The following is a 21,666-nucleotide window of genomic DNA, read 5'->3' as shown; positions in this document are numbered from 1 at the left end:
GTACATATGTAAAACACACTCCATGTGAGAGTTGACATATATAAATAACTGAACATAAGAGCCAGTGAATGTGTGAGTGGCTGTATGAATCATTGTGAACTTGTATCAGGGATTGTATAAGAGAGTAAATATGTGTTACTATATGTTTGAATAAGTAAGGTGTGTATAACTGTATAGTTGAGGAAATGGAGATGTGATTGATTCTTTGCATGACTGACTAGGTGTGTGAGTAACTCCATGGATGTGTGACAGTCTGTGAGTGCCTGTTTACACTGAGTGTATCTAAGGTTATATTAGAGTCTGAAGATGTATTATCACATAAATGATATCATCAGTGATGTAATCAGTAATGTCAAATGAGATGTCAGTGATGTCATCAGTGATGTCATTTGAGATGTCATCAGTGATGTCATCAGTGATGTCATTTGAGATGTCATCAGTGATGTCATCAGTGATGTCACTGACCATGTCATGAATGATGTAATATGTGACATCATTAGCAGTGGATTGCGGGTCCGCGATATATAGTTAGTGCAACTAACTATATATGGAATTTCAATGGTTTTGTGCAAATAAAATAAGGTTTTTTAAATGCTAATCCCTAACTATATATGGTCTATAACCTATGGTTTTTTCAGTGAATTTTCAAGGTTTTGTAAATGCAAATTCCTAACTATATATGGTCTATAACCTATGGTTTTTTCTGTGAATTTCATTGGTTTTTTAAAAGCTAATATCTATAGCTGTAAAATATATTCTTTATTAAGTGACGTATCACGTAGCCCGTGAGACGCCTCATGATGCATCGCATAACCGTGACGTATCGTCTCTGCAGCGCAAACCAAACCCAAAACGTAGGCGCCAGAACACGCTTAAAGATATATATATATTTTTTTAACCTTAATTAGACAAAATCCACACGTGCACATATCACAAACGTTCAAAAAACACAATATGTCGGACTCCCGTTACGCTGCCGGTTAGCTGCCCGGTTAACGTACAAGGAAGCACCTTTACCGCGAAAAATCGCAATTTTTTTTTCTTTTGCCCCGCAGGGAACTTTAATAGCCCCCTCATCAATCCTAGGGGTTCAGGAGGGGTCTGCCTTACCCCTTTCATTCATTTACACCTTTTTTTTTCCACCTCTTGTCTCTCGATCCTACCGAGAGACAAGATGGCGGCCGCTCTGGACTGTTTACAATGTTGACAGCCAATCAGCTACTCCTCAGGATTTTTTTTTTTTTGGGCCCGCGTGGTTTTATAATATCCCCCTCATCAATCCTATGGGGTCAGAAGGGGTCTACCTTGCCCTCTTTCCTTCATTTCCCCCTTTGTTTTGGTCTCCTCTTGTCTCTTGATCCTACCGAGAGACAAGATGGCGGCCGCTCCGGACTGTTTACAATGTTGACAGCCAATCAGCTACTCCTCAGACTCCCGTTACACTGCCGGTTAGCTTCCCGGTTAGCTGCCCAGTTAGCTGCCCGGTTCGCTTACCAAGACGCGTCTCTACGGCGAAAAAATCGGATTTTTTTTTTTTTTTTTTTGGGCCCGGCGTGGCTCTATAATATCCCCCTCATCAATCCTAGGGGGTCAGGAGGGGTCTACCTTGCCCCCTTTCCTTCATTTCCCCCTTTGTTTTGGCCTCCTCTTGTCTCTCGATCCTACCGAGAGACAAGATGGCGGCCGCACCGGACTGTTTAGAATGTTGACAGACACCGGAGAGCCAATCAGCTTCGCTTTGCAAAGTTCCGATACGCGAAAGGTTCGCTAACCGGATAGCTGCCCGGAGCGCTGTTACAGATATATATCTTGATTTAAACGTTAATTTCTCAAAATCCACTGAAGCACATATATTGAGACCTAGCAAAGGCACATCGGGCTAACAGTCCCTACAATTTTGCCAAGTTTCGTGGAAATCCATTCAGCCGTTCGGGCTAAAAGTGAGTCCAACCGCCCTATGGAAATTAACATGGGAAAAACGCGTTTTGGGACCCCCCTTTTTTCTCGGCCCCCCCTTGACGAACCCCCCCCAAATTTTCAGGAGCTGCTCAGAAACAAAATGTGCCATTTTCCTGAAAATTTCAGCCGATTCCGTCCACAAACGCCAAAGTTATTAGACATAGAATTTTCAAAAGTCCCATAGGAAAAAAATCCTAACTATATATACCTACTGGCTATCGCCAGTAGGTAATATATATATATATATATATATATATATATATATATATATATATATATATATATATATATATATATATATATATATATATATATATATATAATATTTCTGTTGATTTTAGAATTGACATAAGAAATTGTATGCCCATCATCCATATTCTATTTTTCTACACTTGCATAATCATAATCGGGCTATGGTCATGACTTATCCTATCACAAAATCAACTCAGGATCAGAGCTTCCCCATTCGTATTCACACTTGTTGATTGTCCCCAACTTTAAAAATGCAATAAGGGCGATCTTAGTGGCTATAAACCAATATCTCAAATCAGCTCATTGTTAAAATGTTAGGGTATATTCTCATGCATAGACTATCTATATGGGCAAATGATAATATTATTTGTTCTGATCTCCAGAATAACCAGGATTAGATACAATTGAGCAATGTCTCAATATACTTCCTGGTTAACAAATACACACTTGCCAAATTAGAGTCTATTCATGTGGCTCTTAGTTCAGCAGTTGACAGTGTTAACTACTTTAAGCTATTGTCTATTGCAATATCATCAGGGATTGACATTGATATTGTCACTTTTTTTGTGAACTACATGTTAAAACGTACAGTTAGAGTTAGATGTGGATTATTCACACACCTTGATCTTAATGGTGGGGGGGGGAGCTCAGGAAGGCTTTATACTTACCCCTTTTCTTTTTATTTATTAATCAATTAGAAACTACAGTGGTTGCATAAGGGCAGGACATGCCATTCGTTTCCTTGTACCATATTTGACTTATTATTTGCTGATTATGCTGTCTGCTAATGGCTTTACAAACTGATTACATTCTTTTGTTACTTTTATGGACAGCGTAGAGCTCTGTACTAATTATGCCAAACAGAAATATCATGATAGTTATATCAAAGAAGAGGGTTTTAAGTATTCGGGATTTGTAGGCACTCAAGCAAAGTGAACGTGCAGAGTATATCTCAAAGGTGATGGTGCAGGCAGGATGGGGAGACCCTTGAGAAGCCCTCAATTAGAGCGTAACAAACACACCCTTACAATATACACACAAAATCCTGCACACTCAAAAAGAATCTCAACAACAATGTGAAAATTAGATTTGCAAATTAATACAAAAGGAAATTCTTGACCAGTGTCGTTTTCATGGAGGATCATGTGTCTCTCCTTTTTATTAGGTCATTAAAATAGGTAACTTTATACACAGCCAGCCGACACGTGTTTCGTTGTAGGACTGTACATATACAGAAGCTACAACTCTTCAGGGCTCAAATGCTGAATCGCCAATATCTCGACCCAAATCCGGTGATACTTCCAACCCGGAGGGGTATCTTTAAATCTGTCAAATCACGATAGACGTTGCCACAGCTATTATACTGTAATCTCAATCCCAAATATCCGTATATGTTTATTATAGCTTCCGTTTTCACTGAAGTCAGGTCAAGTCCACAGGGTGAATTCCCCGAAAAAGCAACAACAAAACGTAACCACAGGTGCGTGAGTTACGAGTTCCTTCGGCACAATCGCCCTCGCGCTACTGGCCAAATTAAGAAGAACAAAATTGTTTATTCAAGAATCTTTATTTCGGCAGTAAAGCACAGCCATAAAAGCACAATACAAGTGTAGAAAGCATCAATAAAACATATCTAAATTGCAGACAATCACTAATCAAATAAATAAATACATAATAAAATACTCAGAGTAAAACACGTGCTAAGTGTCAGCGATATGCAGTTACAATCTATTAAAAAACATTTGCTTTCTCCTGCCAAGGGCACCTTTTAGAAAAGAACAGACATAACAAAAAATGTTAGGGGAATCCAATGATTGCAGGTACAACAAAGCCTCTGCAAATCCTCTGATGGCACAGGTTCTTATTAATGGAACTAAAAACCTTTTAGAATAGGCCACATAATATTTACAAAAGAAAGTGAAATGAAGCTAGTTCTGGGGAAAGGATTTGCCACAGGGACAGATTATGGTTATAAGATGAAATTGGCCCAGTGGGAAGCTTAAATGCCACCTCACCATACTCAGCCTGAATCCCGTTTGGCAAAACTCTGTCCCAAGTGATATCCATCCAGGACAAATACGATTCCATATTGGGGGTGGATTGCAGATTGACCTACTCCCTTATAGAGATTTTAGCTTTGACATTCCTCTCTTTGCAGTGTGTTCCTAGTTAGGAAGGCTTTCTTGACTCAATTGAGATCGGCCTTGGATATATATGAAGGGGAGGAACGGAGCTCCTGTCTCCCCAGGTCAAACATTTCCTGTTTATTAATATAAAACAACCAGGGGATGACTAGAACTCTGTGTCAGGTGAGGCAGTCCGAAATCACCTTCCTATTCAAGTTAGCGTGTTGTTGCATCCATTTAGCACATCAAATTTCCTGCTGTGCCAATTGAATATGGTCTTCGACAAACTCAACGCCAAACTCCTGATGGATGATATAGGAGGACATGCTGGGGTACACCTAGGAGGCAGGACAGAGATGTAAGAATAGCCCAAATGCCAGAACCATAAGTAAGAATGGGGAGACATTTACTCCTGAAGACTTCCAACAAGGGGGCCATGGGTGTTCTGAGGAAGTGGGAGGCTAAACTGTTTCTAAAACAGAGCTAGCAAACCTTCCAGATGCTTTGTTCTTACAGGGACCCAAATTACCCTTGGAAACAAGAACTATTCCCCGATAAGAAAACTCCTGGGCATAGGCAACCTGATGGTTTTGGAGATAAACCCTTATATGTTTTATAGATTTGGGCTCTCAAAACATGGTGTAAGTTTTCAAATGATTGGTAGTTAGCCCCAAAGACCTCATGAAACCAACACATTTCAGAAAGAGGATGTTTAATCCCATGCGTGCTCCCCCCGTTAAGACAGCATCATCCTTGTGAAGTAAACCTAGGAACTTTTTATTTGTCAACCAATGGTAAACCAGCCACACGGGTGGACAGAGTCTCCTCAAGACGGTTGATGTACAACAGGAAAAGGATTGAGGCCAATACACACCCCTGGCAAATGCCCTTCCCGAACAAGAAGCTGGAGGCGTGCTCTCCTACATGCCTGTAACTAACATATGTTGATAGATTGAAGTGTAGGGCTTGCAGTAATTGGATGAGCCCTGAAGTCACCCCCAGGTTGCTCAGCATGTCTCAAAGCTTGTATCTGACCATACTGTCGAAGGCACTAGACAGGTCTATGAACGCCAGGCAGATGGAACCCTCTTAGCAATGGTGTACTTGCCAATAAGGAGTAGATTAAGACCTTACTCCACCGTGCCCAGCCCCTCGCGGAAATTGGACTGCACCTCTGACAGCGTGTTTGACTCCATGACCGAGGACAGCAAACAGTCAAATACAACCCTCCCTGCGATTTTCACTGTGGATTCTAGCAGGGATATTGGGCAATCACCTCTGGGAGATTGTGGGTCACCTTTATGAAAATAGGAACAATGGTAGAGGTATGCCATGAGTCTGGAAAGCCGCAACAAGTGAAGTAATTGAAGGAATTACAAAGTAATGGGGACCACAATTCCGGGTCAGTTTTATATATATCCATAGGGACCCCATCTGGGCCTGGGGCCATTTTTGATGGAGACTTTGTAATGGCCTTTTGGGCTTCTTCTAAAGTGAATGTCATAGGAAGTGCTTAAAACCAACTCGTCTCCCTAGGAATCCTGACTCTTGTCGGAGACATAAAGGGCACAAAAGGGGCTCACCAAAACCTCTGCACTGATGGTGGGGATGACCCAGTTGTCGCAAGAACAAGATCATTTAAGATTAACTATAGGATCATTAATAAGATAAATCCCTTCTCTTATTTGGGTATGCCATTTGACTCTTTAAGCAAATGGCACCACTTGCAGGCTGTGAAGAGGCAATAATTCTGTAAATATATAGTTCTGTATATACCTTGGCCTCACAGATGGATAGCAAACCAATCCACGCCATTTTAAAAATATATCAGGTTACATATGCACCCATTGCCTCCTATGGTGCAAATATTTGGTAATATATTAATTCCCATAATTTGTATGTAGAGCAGAACAGATTTTACACATGCCTTGTTATACTGCCACCTAGCAACCCTTCACTTGCCCTGAAGAACTGGGTCAAGGCTATAATAAGGATATTATCAAATTACAACTACTGATGTGATGCTTTCAATGCAGATGATTTAAACTGAGACAGAGCTTAATCATTTAATTATTAATGACTGTCTGACTTTTTACATTTTCATGCCTGGTTTGACAGTTTATTTTTAAGATCCTCTTTCAAATGTAAAACAATGGTAAAAATAAAATTTGTAAAAACCTGTTGTGAATAAAATCAGCTTTTTAAAATTTTAGTTGTGCTATTAGACAAGAGAAATAAATGACAAAAATTGCATCTAGATCATATGTCTTGCACAAATGTGTTTCTACTATGGAATCTTACATCCCCGTAGTGGAGTTTTACTGACTTGATTCAGATTGAATGTAGTCTATTTTCAGTTGAGAATGATTTGTTTTGTGATTCATGATGTGTCCAAACTATTATGAATTTTATTATTTTTTTCTAATGTTCTAACGCATCTGCACCAGTGGTATTTCATTTATGTGCTGAACAATAATTAAGTAAGACTCGCTTTGATTTATTTTCATATCTTACCAGATTTGATCAATTGCTTGACAGTTACAAGTTTTCTTAAGGGTGCTGTAAATTCTTAAAATCTTTAATTGTAATGTAGCTGTTATTACTCAGATTTAATAATCTAACCCTCTCCTTTTAATCCATCATTTTTTAGTTCTGATTTTATTGCTATTTATATGTTTATGAACTGTTACAGGCTTTATTCCGATAAGCTATCAAAGAATAGCATTGTTGATAATTAAGGCATTTATTACTGTTTATGTGTGTATGCAGCTTATTGTTAGGTCTGTCATCCTTAAGTTGGTCTTCCCCCAAACCTTTTGCCTGATTAGCTCCTTTTATTGCTGATTCTTATGTTGTCCTTAGCACACTGAGCACTTGATCAGTGCTAAAGTGCATTTGCTTCTCCCCTAAACATGGTGACAATCGTCCACATAATTGACATATTTAGTTTACTTGTAAGTCTCTTATGAAGTGGTATACCACATACCCAGGCCTGTAACCTAAAGGCAATTAGTGAGCCCGGAGCACTGATTGTGCCGTCCACACAAGTAGCCTGTCAGACCTGTCTCAGGCTTGCCATTGCAGAGCCTCTGCATGCAGTTTACTGCCACTTCAGTTTGACATTTAAAAATACTTGTCAAACCTTAAGCTCCCCTTTTGTTACACATACATCACCCCTAAAGTAGGTCCTACGTAGCTCCTAGGGGAAGGGAGCTGTGTAAGTAGAAGGTAGGATATGTATTTTTCAGTCTTGCATGTATTGTTAGTGACAAACACCCAAATTAGTTTTTCCCTACTGTGAGACCTACAGCTCTCATTGGTGAAGATTGAGAATTCCTTAATACATTTTCAGCTATATTTCCTGATTAGAAAGAATTAGCTGCATCAGGATTTATATTTTATATTACTTTGAAATGGTATTGATAAATCCTCTTTACTGGTAAAGTTGGATTCATCATTACTATTTTAAAAATGACACTTTTTGAAAGTGGAAATTATTTTTCTCTTACTGCTCTGTGTGCCTGCCGCCTGTCTTCAAATACACGTCTGTGGTGGGTTAGAGTTACACTTTGTTCATTCCCTCTAGAGAGCCACAAACACGGGAAGGTTAGGTGTGTGTACTCATCTGCATTTATCTGCACTCTAATGACTCTTCCTGGGCAAGAAAGGGCTAACATTCACATCTAAATTTGTAGTGCCCTGACCTCACAAAAAGGGCTGATTACCCCCACAGTCTGAAGCCAGGGCTGAGGAAGAAAGGATAGTTGTGCACTTCAAAGACCCTTCTTTGAAGCCACGCCCACTTTAAAGGCACAGGTGGGTATAAGTACTAGGTCTCTGACCCCTCCAAATCAGAATATTTTGGATCTACAACAGGACTCTGTCTGAAGAACTGCTGCGCTGCATCAAGGACTGACACTCTGCTGGACTGCTGACTTGAACGGCCTGATTTTTCCGTGAGCTGCCCTGCTGTTGGCTGCTCTCTGACTCTGCTGAGCAGAGCTAGACCCTGCCTTGCACCGAAATGATCTCCAAGGGCTTGTTGGCTTACCTTGTGTTGCTTGAGATTCATCAGAGGCGGGACGGCGTATCTCGAGCCAAAGAGGGACCAGTGATCGGGGAAGAACTCAGCCGCTCCAGGGCAGGTGCCGCTGAGGAGATTGGTCACTGATCGGTGAAGTTTAAGGAGGCCGGCGGAGAGGGGAAGGACCGGCGATCACAGTGAAAACATCAAGACCGGCACAGTGAGCTGTTGAGGGGAGCGGGGAGCGCAACAGCTGTACAACAAGGAACTTAGCTCAAGGGATTAGCGATGGGCCCCCCCTACCCCCTCACCCTGCCAAGAGATTCAGCCAATGGGTTGTGAACCAGCGATAGAGAAGGTGCATGGCATGACATAGAACCTGGCAGTGTGGCACATAGCATGTAAAGGGGCCAACACGAATACAGTGGCCAAGCCCAAAAAACAGTGGTATGCAGTGAGTTTTCAGAGCCTACAGGGACAAGATAGACAACAAAGCTGCGATGTAGTTACCCCACACACTGATTGCTCCTGAAATACTGAATTTTCCCTCGTCAATTGAGATCTAGCTATTTTGTCTGATGTGCGATGGACCTACCTGGTTTAGCTATAGGGTAGACAGGCCTGGGATTCCCTCCTTGGACGTCACCTACACAGTCGGTCTTTAGACAGACTTCCTTTCGTCTCTCCTGTCATCTCTTCCTGCATCCTCCCTCTATTTATGTCTCTCCTTCTCTCCTCTCTCAATGTATTGAGACTGAACTATTTTGTCTGATGCCCGATGGAGCTACCTGGTTTAGCTATAGGGGAGATGGGCTGTGGATTCCTTCCTTAGTCGTCACCTACCCTGTCAGTCTTTAGACAGACTTCCTTTCATCTCTCCTTGTTGTCTCTTCCCTTATCCTCCCTTTCTCACCTCCCCTGCCCCCTCCACTACTTTTCTCTCTCCTTTCTCTCCTCTCCTAATTGTATTGCCTATTTTTTGATGTATAGTGTAATTGTTGAACTTTTTCTGTTACATTGTTGATTCTCATGCAAAGCGCTCTGATACCTTTGGGTTCTAGCCAGCACTATATAAAACTCTTTAAATAAAATAAATAAAAATAAATTAATAAAAAAAAGTCTCTACAACTTCTCCTGAGCTTGGAAGTGGACCCAGATACTTGCACCAGAGAAATTGACGCATCTCCAGTCTGCTTGGAGCAGTACCAGTGCATTCATCCTGTTTGGGAGTAGAATAGGAGCATCGCTCTCAGAACCAATGCATCGCCTTGAGAGCCTTACACATTGGAACTACAAATCACCACCCTGCAGTGTGGAGAGATCGGCGCATCTCCTCGACTGTGTGGAGAAACACAGTCCATCGCACTCCGGAACCAATGCATCTCATCTCGGTGCTTCATCTTCAGAACCAACATATTGCCATCACTGCGTGGAGAAAATCGAAGCATCATCTACTGCGGGATGGCCGTTGACAGATCGCTTGACGCATTGCTCAATGGTGTCCCGCATTGCGCTGTTGCGACCAGGATAAAGTCCTTTGTTCACCGGACCTGCGTAAGTCCTTTGCTCCATCGCTGTTGGCCCAAACTTTTGACTTTGCCCCAGTCCAGCACAACCTGATAAGACCCATTTGTGGCTTAGTGTTTCTAAGCACTAAAACTCTTTGTAATCTTTAAACATTCATAACTCGACTTCTATACGTTGAAGTGTTGTTGTATTGGTCTTGATTTATGTATAAAACTATTGTCTATCTTTCTAAACCTGTGTGGAGTCTTTTTGTGGTCTTTTCATTGTGCTACACAATTACTTTACACATTGCCTATTGAGATAAGCCTGCCATCTCTGTGTCAAGCTGCCAGAGATTGAGCACAGGTTATCTTTTGGTGTTAATCTAGCATATCCTGACTAGTATGGTGATCCCTACTTGGACAAGGTGCCAACTACACATCTCATGTCTAACACTTATTGTGTATTATTGTCTGCTGAATAAGAAGTGCTTTAATGAGGGTCGTTCATGCTGATGTCCTAATTTGGATCACTTTGTATGGATTTTTATCTTCTGTAATTTTGCAATGTGTATTTATTGTTTTATCTAAATGGTTTTACAAAAAAAACAAAAATCAAGTTTTCATCACAGAAATGGTAAAAATGATCAAATTCACATTGGATCTAAAGATCTAAGGGCCTCATTTATCAGGCTCCATGTGGCGCAGGAAACTCACTTTTTGTGATGTTCCCTGGTGCAGTAGCCTGTGTGATATTTATCAGGCAGCACTAAGCCACTTTGTGTGGCTTATTGCTGCCTGATAAATATTGGGACTTTAATGCAGTTTTCTGTGTTATGGCGGTGTGCAAATGGTGTTGCTAGGGGCATTCCCAGCAACATCCATGGCATTTTGACACTGCCCCATATTTACGAGAAATCATAAATCTGAGGCAGTGTCAAAAACTTACACCTCCCCAGGCGTAAGGGAGGCACAACAAGGAGAAATATCTTTATTTCTCCCTGTTTTTCCTTTTTCTAAGTGTGCTGCATTCTGCAGCACACATAGAAAGAGGAAAAAGCATCTTGTGATTATTTTTGTACAGGAAGGTTTCCCGTACAAAAATAATCATCCCCGCAACGTATGCACCTTTTGCACTATGGTGCAAAGGTGCCTGCGTTGGCGCGCAGCAGCCCATTGTGCGCTGGCCCAGGGGAAAAGGACAGGAATGCACCGTATCTGGTTATTGGTCCTTAAGTAATACTGAATTGCACTTGCTTGGAAAACACTAGAAATGTTCTTCTCCTGCATAATATGAGAAAATCTTCGCTAGCCTGTGTCACGTGATCTTCCCATCCCTGCCTAGCAGGAATACCTGCCAGGGACTGTTATGATTCTCTTTATGTAAACTGTATCCGTTTAATGTAATCAATTGCCCTTGGAAAATCTCTGGCATTGTTGCAGATGGAAACAGATTTTGAAACAGATGGATTTATTCATGAAAACTATGTTCCTTGTTTATCAATATTAATATGTTATTCTGTATTTCTAAATCCTTGAAGATGTAAGGGCAAAATGCATCTGAAAGTTTCAGGGCTATTAAAATACAAGCAGTCTGCTGGGAGGAATTCAGTATGCATGCTAAAATCTGTATTGTATTTTGATAAGTCAGATCTAAATAATGGCTGCTTAAGCCAAGGCAAAGAGCACCTAATCCTTAGGGAACCATTATTATGGTATATATGGGCAAGCCATACTGATTGCTGCGATAACAGTGAATAACTGTCAATGCACTTTTATTTTTTACTTTTTGGGAAGAATGAGGGTTGTGCCATACTCTAGACAGCGATTTTCTAATTCCTACCCTGTAGTCAGACGTCCGGTCGAATTGACACAGGGCACGGAATTGTTTAATAAAGGTGGTTTATTATGAAACACCTGTGCATAACATGCTGGACTTTGAGTGGGAATTCAAAATGCTCCTTTTGGTCATGTCAAGCAATGGATCAATAAACTCATACGTTTTAGAGACAATCATGCCTCTACCTAATAGGGCCAAATGATCTCCTTAAAACAATCTTGGTGAGGTGACACTCTTAGCTGGACAATATAGAAGCCACCAGAAGATAGGAAAAAGAACATTGGGGCAAAAGTGAATCCTAATATATGGCATCATGATAAACTTACAATTATGAGAAGCATCACAAAGTTAAAATGTGAAGGCCACCCCATCTATGTCACTGTAAATGATGAAGAACCTCATTTACAGTGTTACAGTGTTATAGTGTTTAACTGGAACAAACAACAATTGGCAAAGCAATCACCAGTAGGTAGTTATAGTTAGGGCTCCCAGTTTCATGGTATTTCTTTTTTTTACATTTCTGTCTGTATTTATATATAATAATTTTTTGCCCTTTTTATCTGTATTTATCCACATTTATTTTTTTTGCAAGGAAAAGAATATGTTGCAGCATTTTTTCCACATTTACTTAAATAGACATGCACACTTGCACTCGGTTATCGTAGGTTGTTTTAGCCATCACAGAGAGTGTCTGCTCGAAGACATGAACATGCAGAGTCTAGAAGTTCCTTCACCCAGACCCTGGAAGGCCCTCTCCCCAGCCATCAGAACACAGACTACTTCCTGACGACCCAAACCTGAAGAAACGTAGAAAAACCGAGCAAGCTTATGAGCAATGACCAAGATTGTTACAGGCAGTGACTGAGTAATGCCGACTCTGTTTGCGGAACACAACATGCTTTTTTGTATCTAGCACATGTTTACTGCCTTGAATATCATGTCATTCTTAATGTGAGCTAGAAGATGACCTACCCCATGAGGAACTGTAAATCACCAAAATATGTAAAGAATCAGGCACATTTATCTGTACAGAAAAGTGTTCTGATATGTGCACTATAGAGAATTCCTCAATAAATGAATATCAATATTTATGGCGCCAGCTTGTCTAGACTCTGTATGTTGTTATACCTATGTGCATAGTTCGGTATATAATTATAGTTCTACATGCATAGTTATTGCAAGCTAACCATGAACCATACCCTACAATAGAGTAATTGTGCAGCATGCCAAAGGGCAGAAAGGAGGCTTAGGATAAAGTGTAGAGCAGAGATGGTGTAACAGTCACATCTGTTATTATTTAAGTGCTACTAAGTTTTCCAAACTCTGGAAGAAGTAATTCTTGCTGACCCTCACACCTCTCACTCAGCCTCACCGCCCCACAGCAGTGCATACTCACTGACAGGTGCTCCCAAGCTTTAGGCTGGTAGCTGTTGGAGGTAGGTCTGTCCACGTGCCCCGCCTCCATCTACCTCCTTACTCCTCCAATACAACCAAAAATAAAACAGGTTGCTGGGTCTGCAGCCAATGCCCTGGGGTGTTCTCACATTGGCAGCTTGCACTGCAATAGAAATTTACCTTCTACTGCCTTCTGCTTCATTGATTGTATCCGTTCTCTTTGGGCTTAATACAGTGGTTGCCGTATAAGTCATTGTGCTGGCCCAACGGTAAAGCTTTGCTGGTTAGCATTAACTTTATTTGAAGAGGAGGAGAGTGGTTCAAACAAATGAGTAATGCTTGATGAAATGCACCTTTTTGAGAGTACGTGTTTGTTTTTAAAGCTCGTCTTTATGAAAGGGCGGCTGCTGCCTGTAGATGAGTTTTTGCATGAGCACAGCTTTAAGGGGCCTTTTCATCAAATGAATCTGGGTCACCTTCAATATATGTAGGGAACTGGATGTGATCACCGGTACAGCAAGAGATACCGAAATGCAAAAGTCACAAGACTACAACTATCTACAGTGGGCAACAGTCACGGGCAGAACCAGCACTTTTCAACATTGTTTCTTTGATTTTAATGGTCTGATCAGTCACTTCATGGCATAGAGTAAATACTTTGCGTCTAAATGCTGATTAACACCTGTATTTTTAAGGGACCATTTAAATTTCCTAAATGTTTCATATAAAAAGTTTGGTTCTTATACCCGAAAAATGAACCACTGACTATTCAAACCAAGTTTTCCTTTAAAAAGCATTGATTGACTCACCTATATATTTGGTGCTGTTGACGAATCATCATAACATTTTCCAAAAACAGTGTCCATGTGATTTTTGTTGTGCATGGAAAGTTTTGGGGTGATCTGTCGTGGGGCCATGAGAAAGGGGTGGGTCATAAATGTTAATTCCCATAGAGGCCTTAGACACACCTGCAGCCCAAACCACTGGACAGAATTTCCCCAATTGTGTCAGAAAGCTAGCTTTCCATCTGCAGATGGTGCTTTTTGTTATTTGGTATACATCTGTTCAGTAGATTCTGAGAGATTAAAGACATCCAAATGTGTATATCTGTGGCTGTGACAACTTCACAAACAATAATTGAAAAAGAGATCGGCAGAGCTCTGACTGGATGTCAGCAATTCAACCAGGAAGTGTTGGCAGTCATCTTGGAAGTCGGCTTCAGAAGGCTCTTTCTCCTGTTGAGTGGTCTAGTGAGGCAGTTCATAACCTATGGTCTGAGAACTCCTGGGCAACCACGATGCCTTCTCAGGGAGTATGTAGTTGCTTGGAACATTAAATAATATTACCAGAATATTAAAGTGCATATAAATAAATAACTAAAATGTAAAAGTTAAAATTTTTCAAATGTTTTGTAATTGTGAATGAATTTGAAATTAGAGGCTAAAAGTTAGGTTGATATGGCTTCAATTTAAACCAAGCATTCCATTAAAATTAAATCTACGATTTTTGTATTTGTTTATTAGTCGTGAATAAAAGATCATATTTCTTTTTTGTATTTTTGTGTACAGTTTTGCGGTTTAAATCATCAGAATTGCCTAAACCGGGAACCCCGGATTCCTGGATTACAATAATGAATCAGTTGTGGTCCCTGGATTCCAGTAATGATTAAGTAGGGGCCCATAGAAGTCAAACGGTTAAAGAACACTGCCCATATAGATTTGCAATTATTTATTAAAAAGTTGGGCTTCTTTTCTGGTTTGATTTTGTATGGATGCCCTTCAGACAAGCAGTGTGCCTCAAGCTTAGTTGGGCTCATTATTGGTACCTGTGCACAAGCAACATGCCTACAGTGATCCAGCTATCTATGGACTTTTGTCTGTGTTTTTCCGTAAGGCAGCAAATTTGCTCATATTCTTTTGGAAAATCACCTGAGCTTGGTTAATACTAAGAATAATTTCAGCCTTATCACAATCTAAGATCAGATCAGGTGATTGGGGATTCATTGTCACACAATTGTGCAGTATTATTACTTTTGGTTAGAAACGTTTGAAAAAAAACCTTATTCTTTATACAGAACATTTGCATTCAGCATTGTGGATAGGTAGATCCAAGGTTATGAATATAAGATAATAAAATACCACTCACCTTTTTGGGAGTGGTATAAAGACACAACTTCAATATTAAAATGTCCAAATTACTTAAGTGCACTTAAGTGCAGTTCCGACTTTCATGAAGTGTGCCATCAAGAGGAGGTCTAACAGGGATGCATTTAACACTTCTTTCAATCAAAGTGTTTCTATGGTATTTGGATTAAAACACTGAGCTCAGTAAATAACCACCCTCCAAGACTGGGTTGTTTTTTTTCGTCAGCATTATATAATTCTTTCGTTGGTCACAGGTAAATATAAACGCCCTATAGTTTTGATGTATTAATGTATTAATTGCATGCAATGATGGATGTTTTTTATTCTTTTCAGACGTGCATTTCTTATGACTAGCAATTGACAAACCCAAATTATGATTCAAACTTAATAAGTAAATAAAAGAACGCCTGCACCCCAAAGAAAAGTGGACTGTCTTATTGTTTCTGAGTTTTCAAGTTATGAAATTACTATTGTAATTTTCTTTTGCCTAGAGTAAAGGGCCAACTACAAGGTGGGTGCACTAAAATGTATGGACTGAGGTTTGTGAAGTAGTCAATCATAGGCATGTATTTCTCCCAGCCCCTGTATTGCAAAAGGTATGTACACCATGTAATGTTTAGAGCTGTAACAGATCAAGAAAAACAGGCATTGCAAAGCCAGTCCTTGTGACACCAGCGTATGTGTATTATTTCTTCTCTGGTTTATGACCCTGGTGGGGAGGGGTGCTGGTTCATTGAACAACAATATTTCACTTGCTTCAATAACTTTCTGCTGCAACACCCATTGTTTTTAATTCTGCCCTGTATTTACAAGGGTAGTATAAATATGGGGCAGCTCCAAAAATAAGACCCAAAAAAACCTGGTCTTAACATGGGGAAATGAGGAGAAATGATTAATGTCTCCTCGTTTTTGGTGTTTCTATGTGTGCTGCATTGTGCATTGTGTCCATTCTTGCACATAAACAATCATTAAAAAAATAATGATTTGCAAGTTCTATGTGTACTGCACAATGCAACACACATAGGAGTTAGAAATTGCCATTCTGGATTGTTTATTCCTGCACATAAACAATCATTCCCTCAAATATCGTGCAAGGATGCCTGCGTTTTGCCAGGCAGATTAATTTAGCACCAACGTGGGGGGAGCGCAATGGTGCGCTGTATCTTTGTAAAGATGGTGCCTCCCTGCATTTTTTAAATGACGGAGCACAACATTAGTAATTTTGGACTAACTCGCGCACCATCAGTTCATTGTACATATGCCCCTGAGTGGCAGGTATGCCTACGTTTGTGTAATATTCTGAAATTATGCGTAGATTACCACTTCAATGATGAATTAGTGAGCAGTGTTGCCATCACTGTACATTCTGAACTTTCCCATTCACAGTGTCATTGCATACTTTGGTTCTCTTTAGGACGTCATTTGTAAAATTAACAATAATCATTAAAGGTGATTGGGCAGTCTAAAGCACCCTGCTCTGCATATCCTTGCAAACATCTGCATCTGAATGAGAAGCAGAGAGAATGATAAACGGATATGTATGCCATCCTGCTGACTACACAATGCAGCTGCTTCCAGCTGTACAAGTCAAGATCAATGTGAACACAGCCTACATTTATGAAAATAAGATTAATGCTCGAAAACAATGTAGTATTGACAGTTACCTCATTTATAATGATCCAGTGACAGTCTACTGCAACCAAATTAGTCTCCACGACCTGCAACAGAAAGGACAGGCCATTATTCAGCTTAGTAAGAAATGCAAAATAAAAGAGAATTGATGTGCTCTCTGAGCTGCTAACATGAAGCACTTTTTGAAAGACCTTGTAATTCAGGGGAGAATGGATAACCTTTTGTAATGCGGAGTACTAGGCTGCAGAAGAATTAGCATTCTTGCTTGGCTAAATAATTAAACATGAAAACATTATTCTGAAAATGCATAGAAAAAGTACAAACATTGTTGTCAAACAGGAAGCAAATATTATGAAAGGAAAGAAAAACATAAATTAATACAACATATACACACGTTACACGTGCATAATAACAGAGAGAAATGCAGTATTTATTGCAAATGTTGAGTGTGAGTAGGGGCCATTCTTGAGTCAGTCATGTTGCCCATCCCCTCCCTTTACATTGGAAATCAATAGCATGTTACACTCTTCACACCTGCATATGTGTAAGGTAAAATTGCATAAAAGAGGTCTTGTGAGTGCCTAAAGAATTTTTTAGCCTTTGTAAAATCAATGGATTAGCGACATGGGATTCGACCTGTACATTGTAGTAATACATGTATGCCTGGGCGTAGAGAAAGAGAGAGAGAGAGAGAGAGAGAGAGAGAGTTGTGTGTGTAAAATCATCACTGTAACTCCATTTTTGTCAAACCTTAAAAGCTGGGTAAAGATGGGAGGTGATAAAGTTATTATTTTGGTATCATACACATAATTAATCAGTAGTCAATTCCCAAGTGGATTTGGGGATACACAATGTCATTAGTTTAAAAAAATAAATATTTTTATTGCTGAATTTTCGCCCCCCAATAAAACACAGGAGGAGAAAAAGCACACAACATACAAAAGAAGAGCATGTGATTTCATAATATTTAAGTCAAGAGCATTCCAATGGTAGCATCATAACTCATGACATTAGGTAAAATAATCGAAGCTCATAATAATCATCTAAAGTGCAAATCTGAGACTAAGCATAATAGGTGGTGAACTCCTTAAAACCTACTTGACACATTTCACACACTTCTCAGGAACTACCAAATAGATTTACCCGGCATTTGGAAAAGCACAGAGTGAAACTGTTCTTTTTGAAAATGACAAATCCAATTTCATTCCAGCATTTTAATGGGATACACATTAAATAAATATGAGTAGCTGACACTCGGGTTCAGGTTCTGTAAAGCTCAAACACTAACATTGTCACTGGTTTCTGAAGGGTGAGAATTTTGCACCAGTTGCCATTACTCTAAACTATTAGTCATTGAACCTGTAAAGGCCCTATACTAGGGCAAGTGGAGCACATACTAAACCCAGAGGGGAACAGGCAACTCAGTACTCAAATGGCACTTAGATCATGGCGACTGAGGTCAAGCATGAGGTCAAGCATGACCTCAGGACCTGCAATGCGGGAGCTCAGTAGGCAGTAGGCGGTCACATTTACTACTGCAAAGCACAATCACGGTCGGCAACTCTGAGCAACTGAATGTTGCTTTTGGCATTTTGCAATGATTGTAATTAATCATGCAAATAAAGCTATTACTTACTTACTGCAGAGCTCTATGACCTTTGTCATGTATGTTCCTTCCAGGGTTAGGGGACAAGTAATCTCTGTAGGATCTGCTTCAAATTTGTGAACATAAGACCTATTTACAAAGGTATTTTACAGTACCTAAAGTAGTACTTGTGTAGTATTCTTTTACATATTTTTAATATCTTTGCGAATTGTCCGAAAATATCTAAAAGAATAAAATAGAAATATTCAAGGAATATTCCTACAGAATTTGTACAAATAGAAAAGACTCTGCCCTCTTTGCTCTTTTACCAATAGAGAGATCGACATTTCATGGCCAGTTCAGAAAAAACAGGAGTACAGAAAAGAGGACCCATGTAATACTACTTCCACTACTCATACACGTCTGTGAGTCAGCCCTATGATCTCAAAATCTGTGTTCTATGTTTGAGCCATTACTTTTTATGGAAAATGTAGCTCTCAGCCTTCCAACTATATATATCCAGGGCCACTGTAATTGTGCAATTTTGCAGTTGCTACAATTTTTGCACAATTATAGATTTCCCGTATTTCCAACATAATCCATTACGGCTGCATAAACTGCAGATTTCAACTAAAATAATTCTTGCTAGCTCAAATGACTGAAAACTTGTTTTTTCTTGCTCTATAATTTACTCAGCCCTACCGCATAATTTGGCCCCCCTGTTACATTATTCCAACAGCCCTGTATGTATCGTATGACTTTACACTGAGGTTCTAGATGTAAGGAAACACCCTTGCCATTCCCCACCATTCCGTAGTTATTGACTTTCTCAACACCCAGTATAATAACCCTTAAACTCCTAATAGCTACTCAACACGTTGCAACCCACATTGTACTAAAAATGAAATAATCAGGGACCATTTGCCTCTGCTCTCTCCTGATTGAACTGCTTGCATCTTATACTAAGCCCCTACATGTAACTATAACTGAAATATTTCTGTTTTGACCTATTTTGATGAGTGACCTTGTCTCTGGAACTTTGCTTCTCCCAGCCTTGTTGATTCTGTTCACATTTTTCACACGTGATAGGGAGGAAAAGTATCCTATACTCTCCATGGTCAAGGCTGCACCCTCCTGCAAGGGGATGTCGGGGTCCTTTCCCCCGCAGAGGGTGGCTCTCAGGGGGCGTCCTCACAGTGTGCCACCAGAACACCGTGAGCGCGCCCCTTGAGAGCTTCTTTGTCTTCGAGCCCGTGCCTTTATTATGGCATGGGCGCACAGGCAAATAATTTCCCTCACTTGAATAGGGCCCACCTCTATGCAAATGAGGGAATGCCCCCTAAAGGTAGTGCTGGCACTTTAAGTGTACCAACGCCGTTGGTAGTACTGAAGGGGATGCACAAGTTTCTGTGCCATGTTCTGTAAGACCAAAGTGCCCTGAGGATGCAAAAAGTGGGCACAAATGCCCATTGGACCCCGAGCACTTACTGTAATAAGGCCCCATGTGTTCAAACCTATTTATGACCCATTTGCACACTTACATTCACATCTAAAGTGGTACTGATGAAAGTGGACCGATATTTATTTAGGGTAGTTGTTTATGGGTAAAGAGGGGGGTGTAAATTAATGTTACTTACTTTATGATTAGTTTTTATATACTATTAGTTTGAATTGTGTTATGAATTTTTTACAGTTACATTTTACCAGTGGTTAGTGGGTACTATCTGTTTTTTATTAATAATATTTCTTTAATTGGTAATTGATTATGTTAATTACGTAAGTACATTTTTTAAAATAAAATGTAGATGTGGGTTGTGAATTGTGTGGTGTTGTAGGGTAGGAAATAAAAAAAGTAAATTTATGTAATAAATAATGTTTTTTTATTCTAAATAATTAAAAATATGTATTTGTTTGAAAATATTGTTTTATTTTATTTAATATATTATTTGTAGGTATTTGTCATTTGCATTTAACATTATAATATATATATATATATATAATTAAAATGTGTAACATTAACTATATTTGTATTTTAATTTGAAATATATTTATCTATGTTTTGATTTATTTTGTTTTTAAACTAGTTTTGCTGTAAATATTTTATTTGCTTTTTGCTTTTGAACTGACTGTAATGCGAATATTATTTGTTACCCTTTTGCAATTCAACATTTTCCCTACTGTTGCACTGATTGGAGTGGGCGTAGTAAATTTTACCCTTCCGCTATCCAACACTTTCCTTACAGCTGCACTGATTGGAGTGGGATTAGTAAATGTTATCCTGCCACTATCCAACACTTTCCCTACTGCTGCACTCACTGAAGTGGGAATAGTAATTTTTACCCCTCCGCTATCCAACACTTTCCCTACCGTTGCATTAGCTGGAGTGGAAATAGTAGTTTTTACCCCTTCGCAATCCAACACTTTCCCTACTTTTGCACTCACTGGAGTGGGAAAAGTAAGTTTTACCCCTCCACTATCCAACAGTTTCCCTACTGTTGCACCCATTTGAGTCATAATAGTAATGTTTATCCCTACGAAATACAACAGTTTCCCTACTGTTGCACTCTCTGGAATGGGATTAGTAATTTTTACCCCTCTGCTATCCAACACTTTCCCTACTGTTACACTCACTGGAGTGGAAATAGTACTTTTTATCCCTATGCAATCCAACACTTACCCTACTGTTGCACTCACTGAAGTGGGAGTAGTACGTTTTACCCCTCCCCTATCCAAAACATCCCCTACTGTTGCACTCATTGGAGTGGGCATAGTAAATTTTACCACTACGCAATACAACATTTTTCCCACTGTTGCACTCACTGGAGTGGGAATAGTAAGTTTTACCCCTCTGCTATTCAACACTTGTATTTGTATTTTTATTTGGTATTTGTAGAGAGCATATATCACCATAAGGTCTTATAGCGCTAGCTAGTGTTCACAGCAGGACAGGACAGAAACGGCTTTGATTTACATGACTGAGCTAAACAACCAAGTTTTGAGTAGTTTAAGGAACTTCTTATGATCCGTCTCCAGACGGAGGGGCAAAGGCAAGGTGTTCCAGGTTTCTGGGGCCACCCGGGAAAAGGATTTACCCCCATTTCTGGTGGTTCGGATCTTCGGCACTGTCAAAAGAAATTTGCTGTTGGACCTGAGGGATCTAGCCTGTTGGTATATATTGAGTTTTTAGCTAGGTAAAGGGGTCCT

The 21,666-nt window shown here is 39.8% G+C and overlaps 1 protein-coding gene across 1 annotated transcript in view; it reads right to left on the bottom strand.

Moving 5' to 3' along the window:
* GRID2 (glutamate ionotropic receptor delta type subunit 2) overlaps window positions 1-21,666 on the bottom strand; it is a 2,654,005-nt gene that overhangs the window by 1,140,400 nt on the left and 1,491,939 nt on the right. Inside the window, exon 5 of the mRNA XM_086961940.1 lies at window positions 16,910-16,963. Within this exon, the coding sequence (XP_086818066.1) occupies window positions 16,910-16,963 (54 nt within the window). The remainder of the gene's footprint in view (window positions 1-16,909; window positions 16,964-21,666) is intronic.

Source organism: Lissotriton vulgaris, chromosome 3_1 (assembly GCF_964263255.1).
Source record: "Lissotriton vulgaris chromosome 3_1, aLisVul1.2, whole genome shotgun sequence".
NCBI lineage: Eukaryota > Metazoa > Chordata > Amphibia > Caudata > Salamandridae > Lissotriton > Lissotriton vulgaris.
This window is presented reverse-complemented; position numbering and strand designations above follow the sequence as displayed.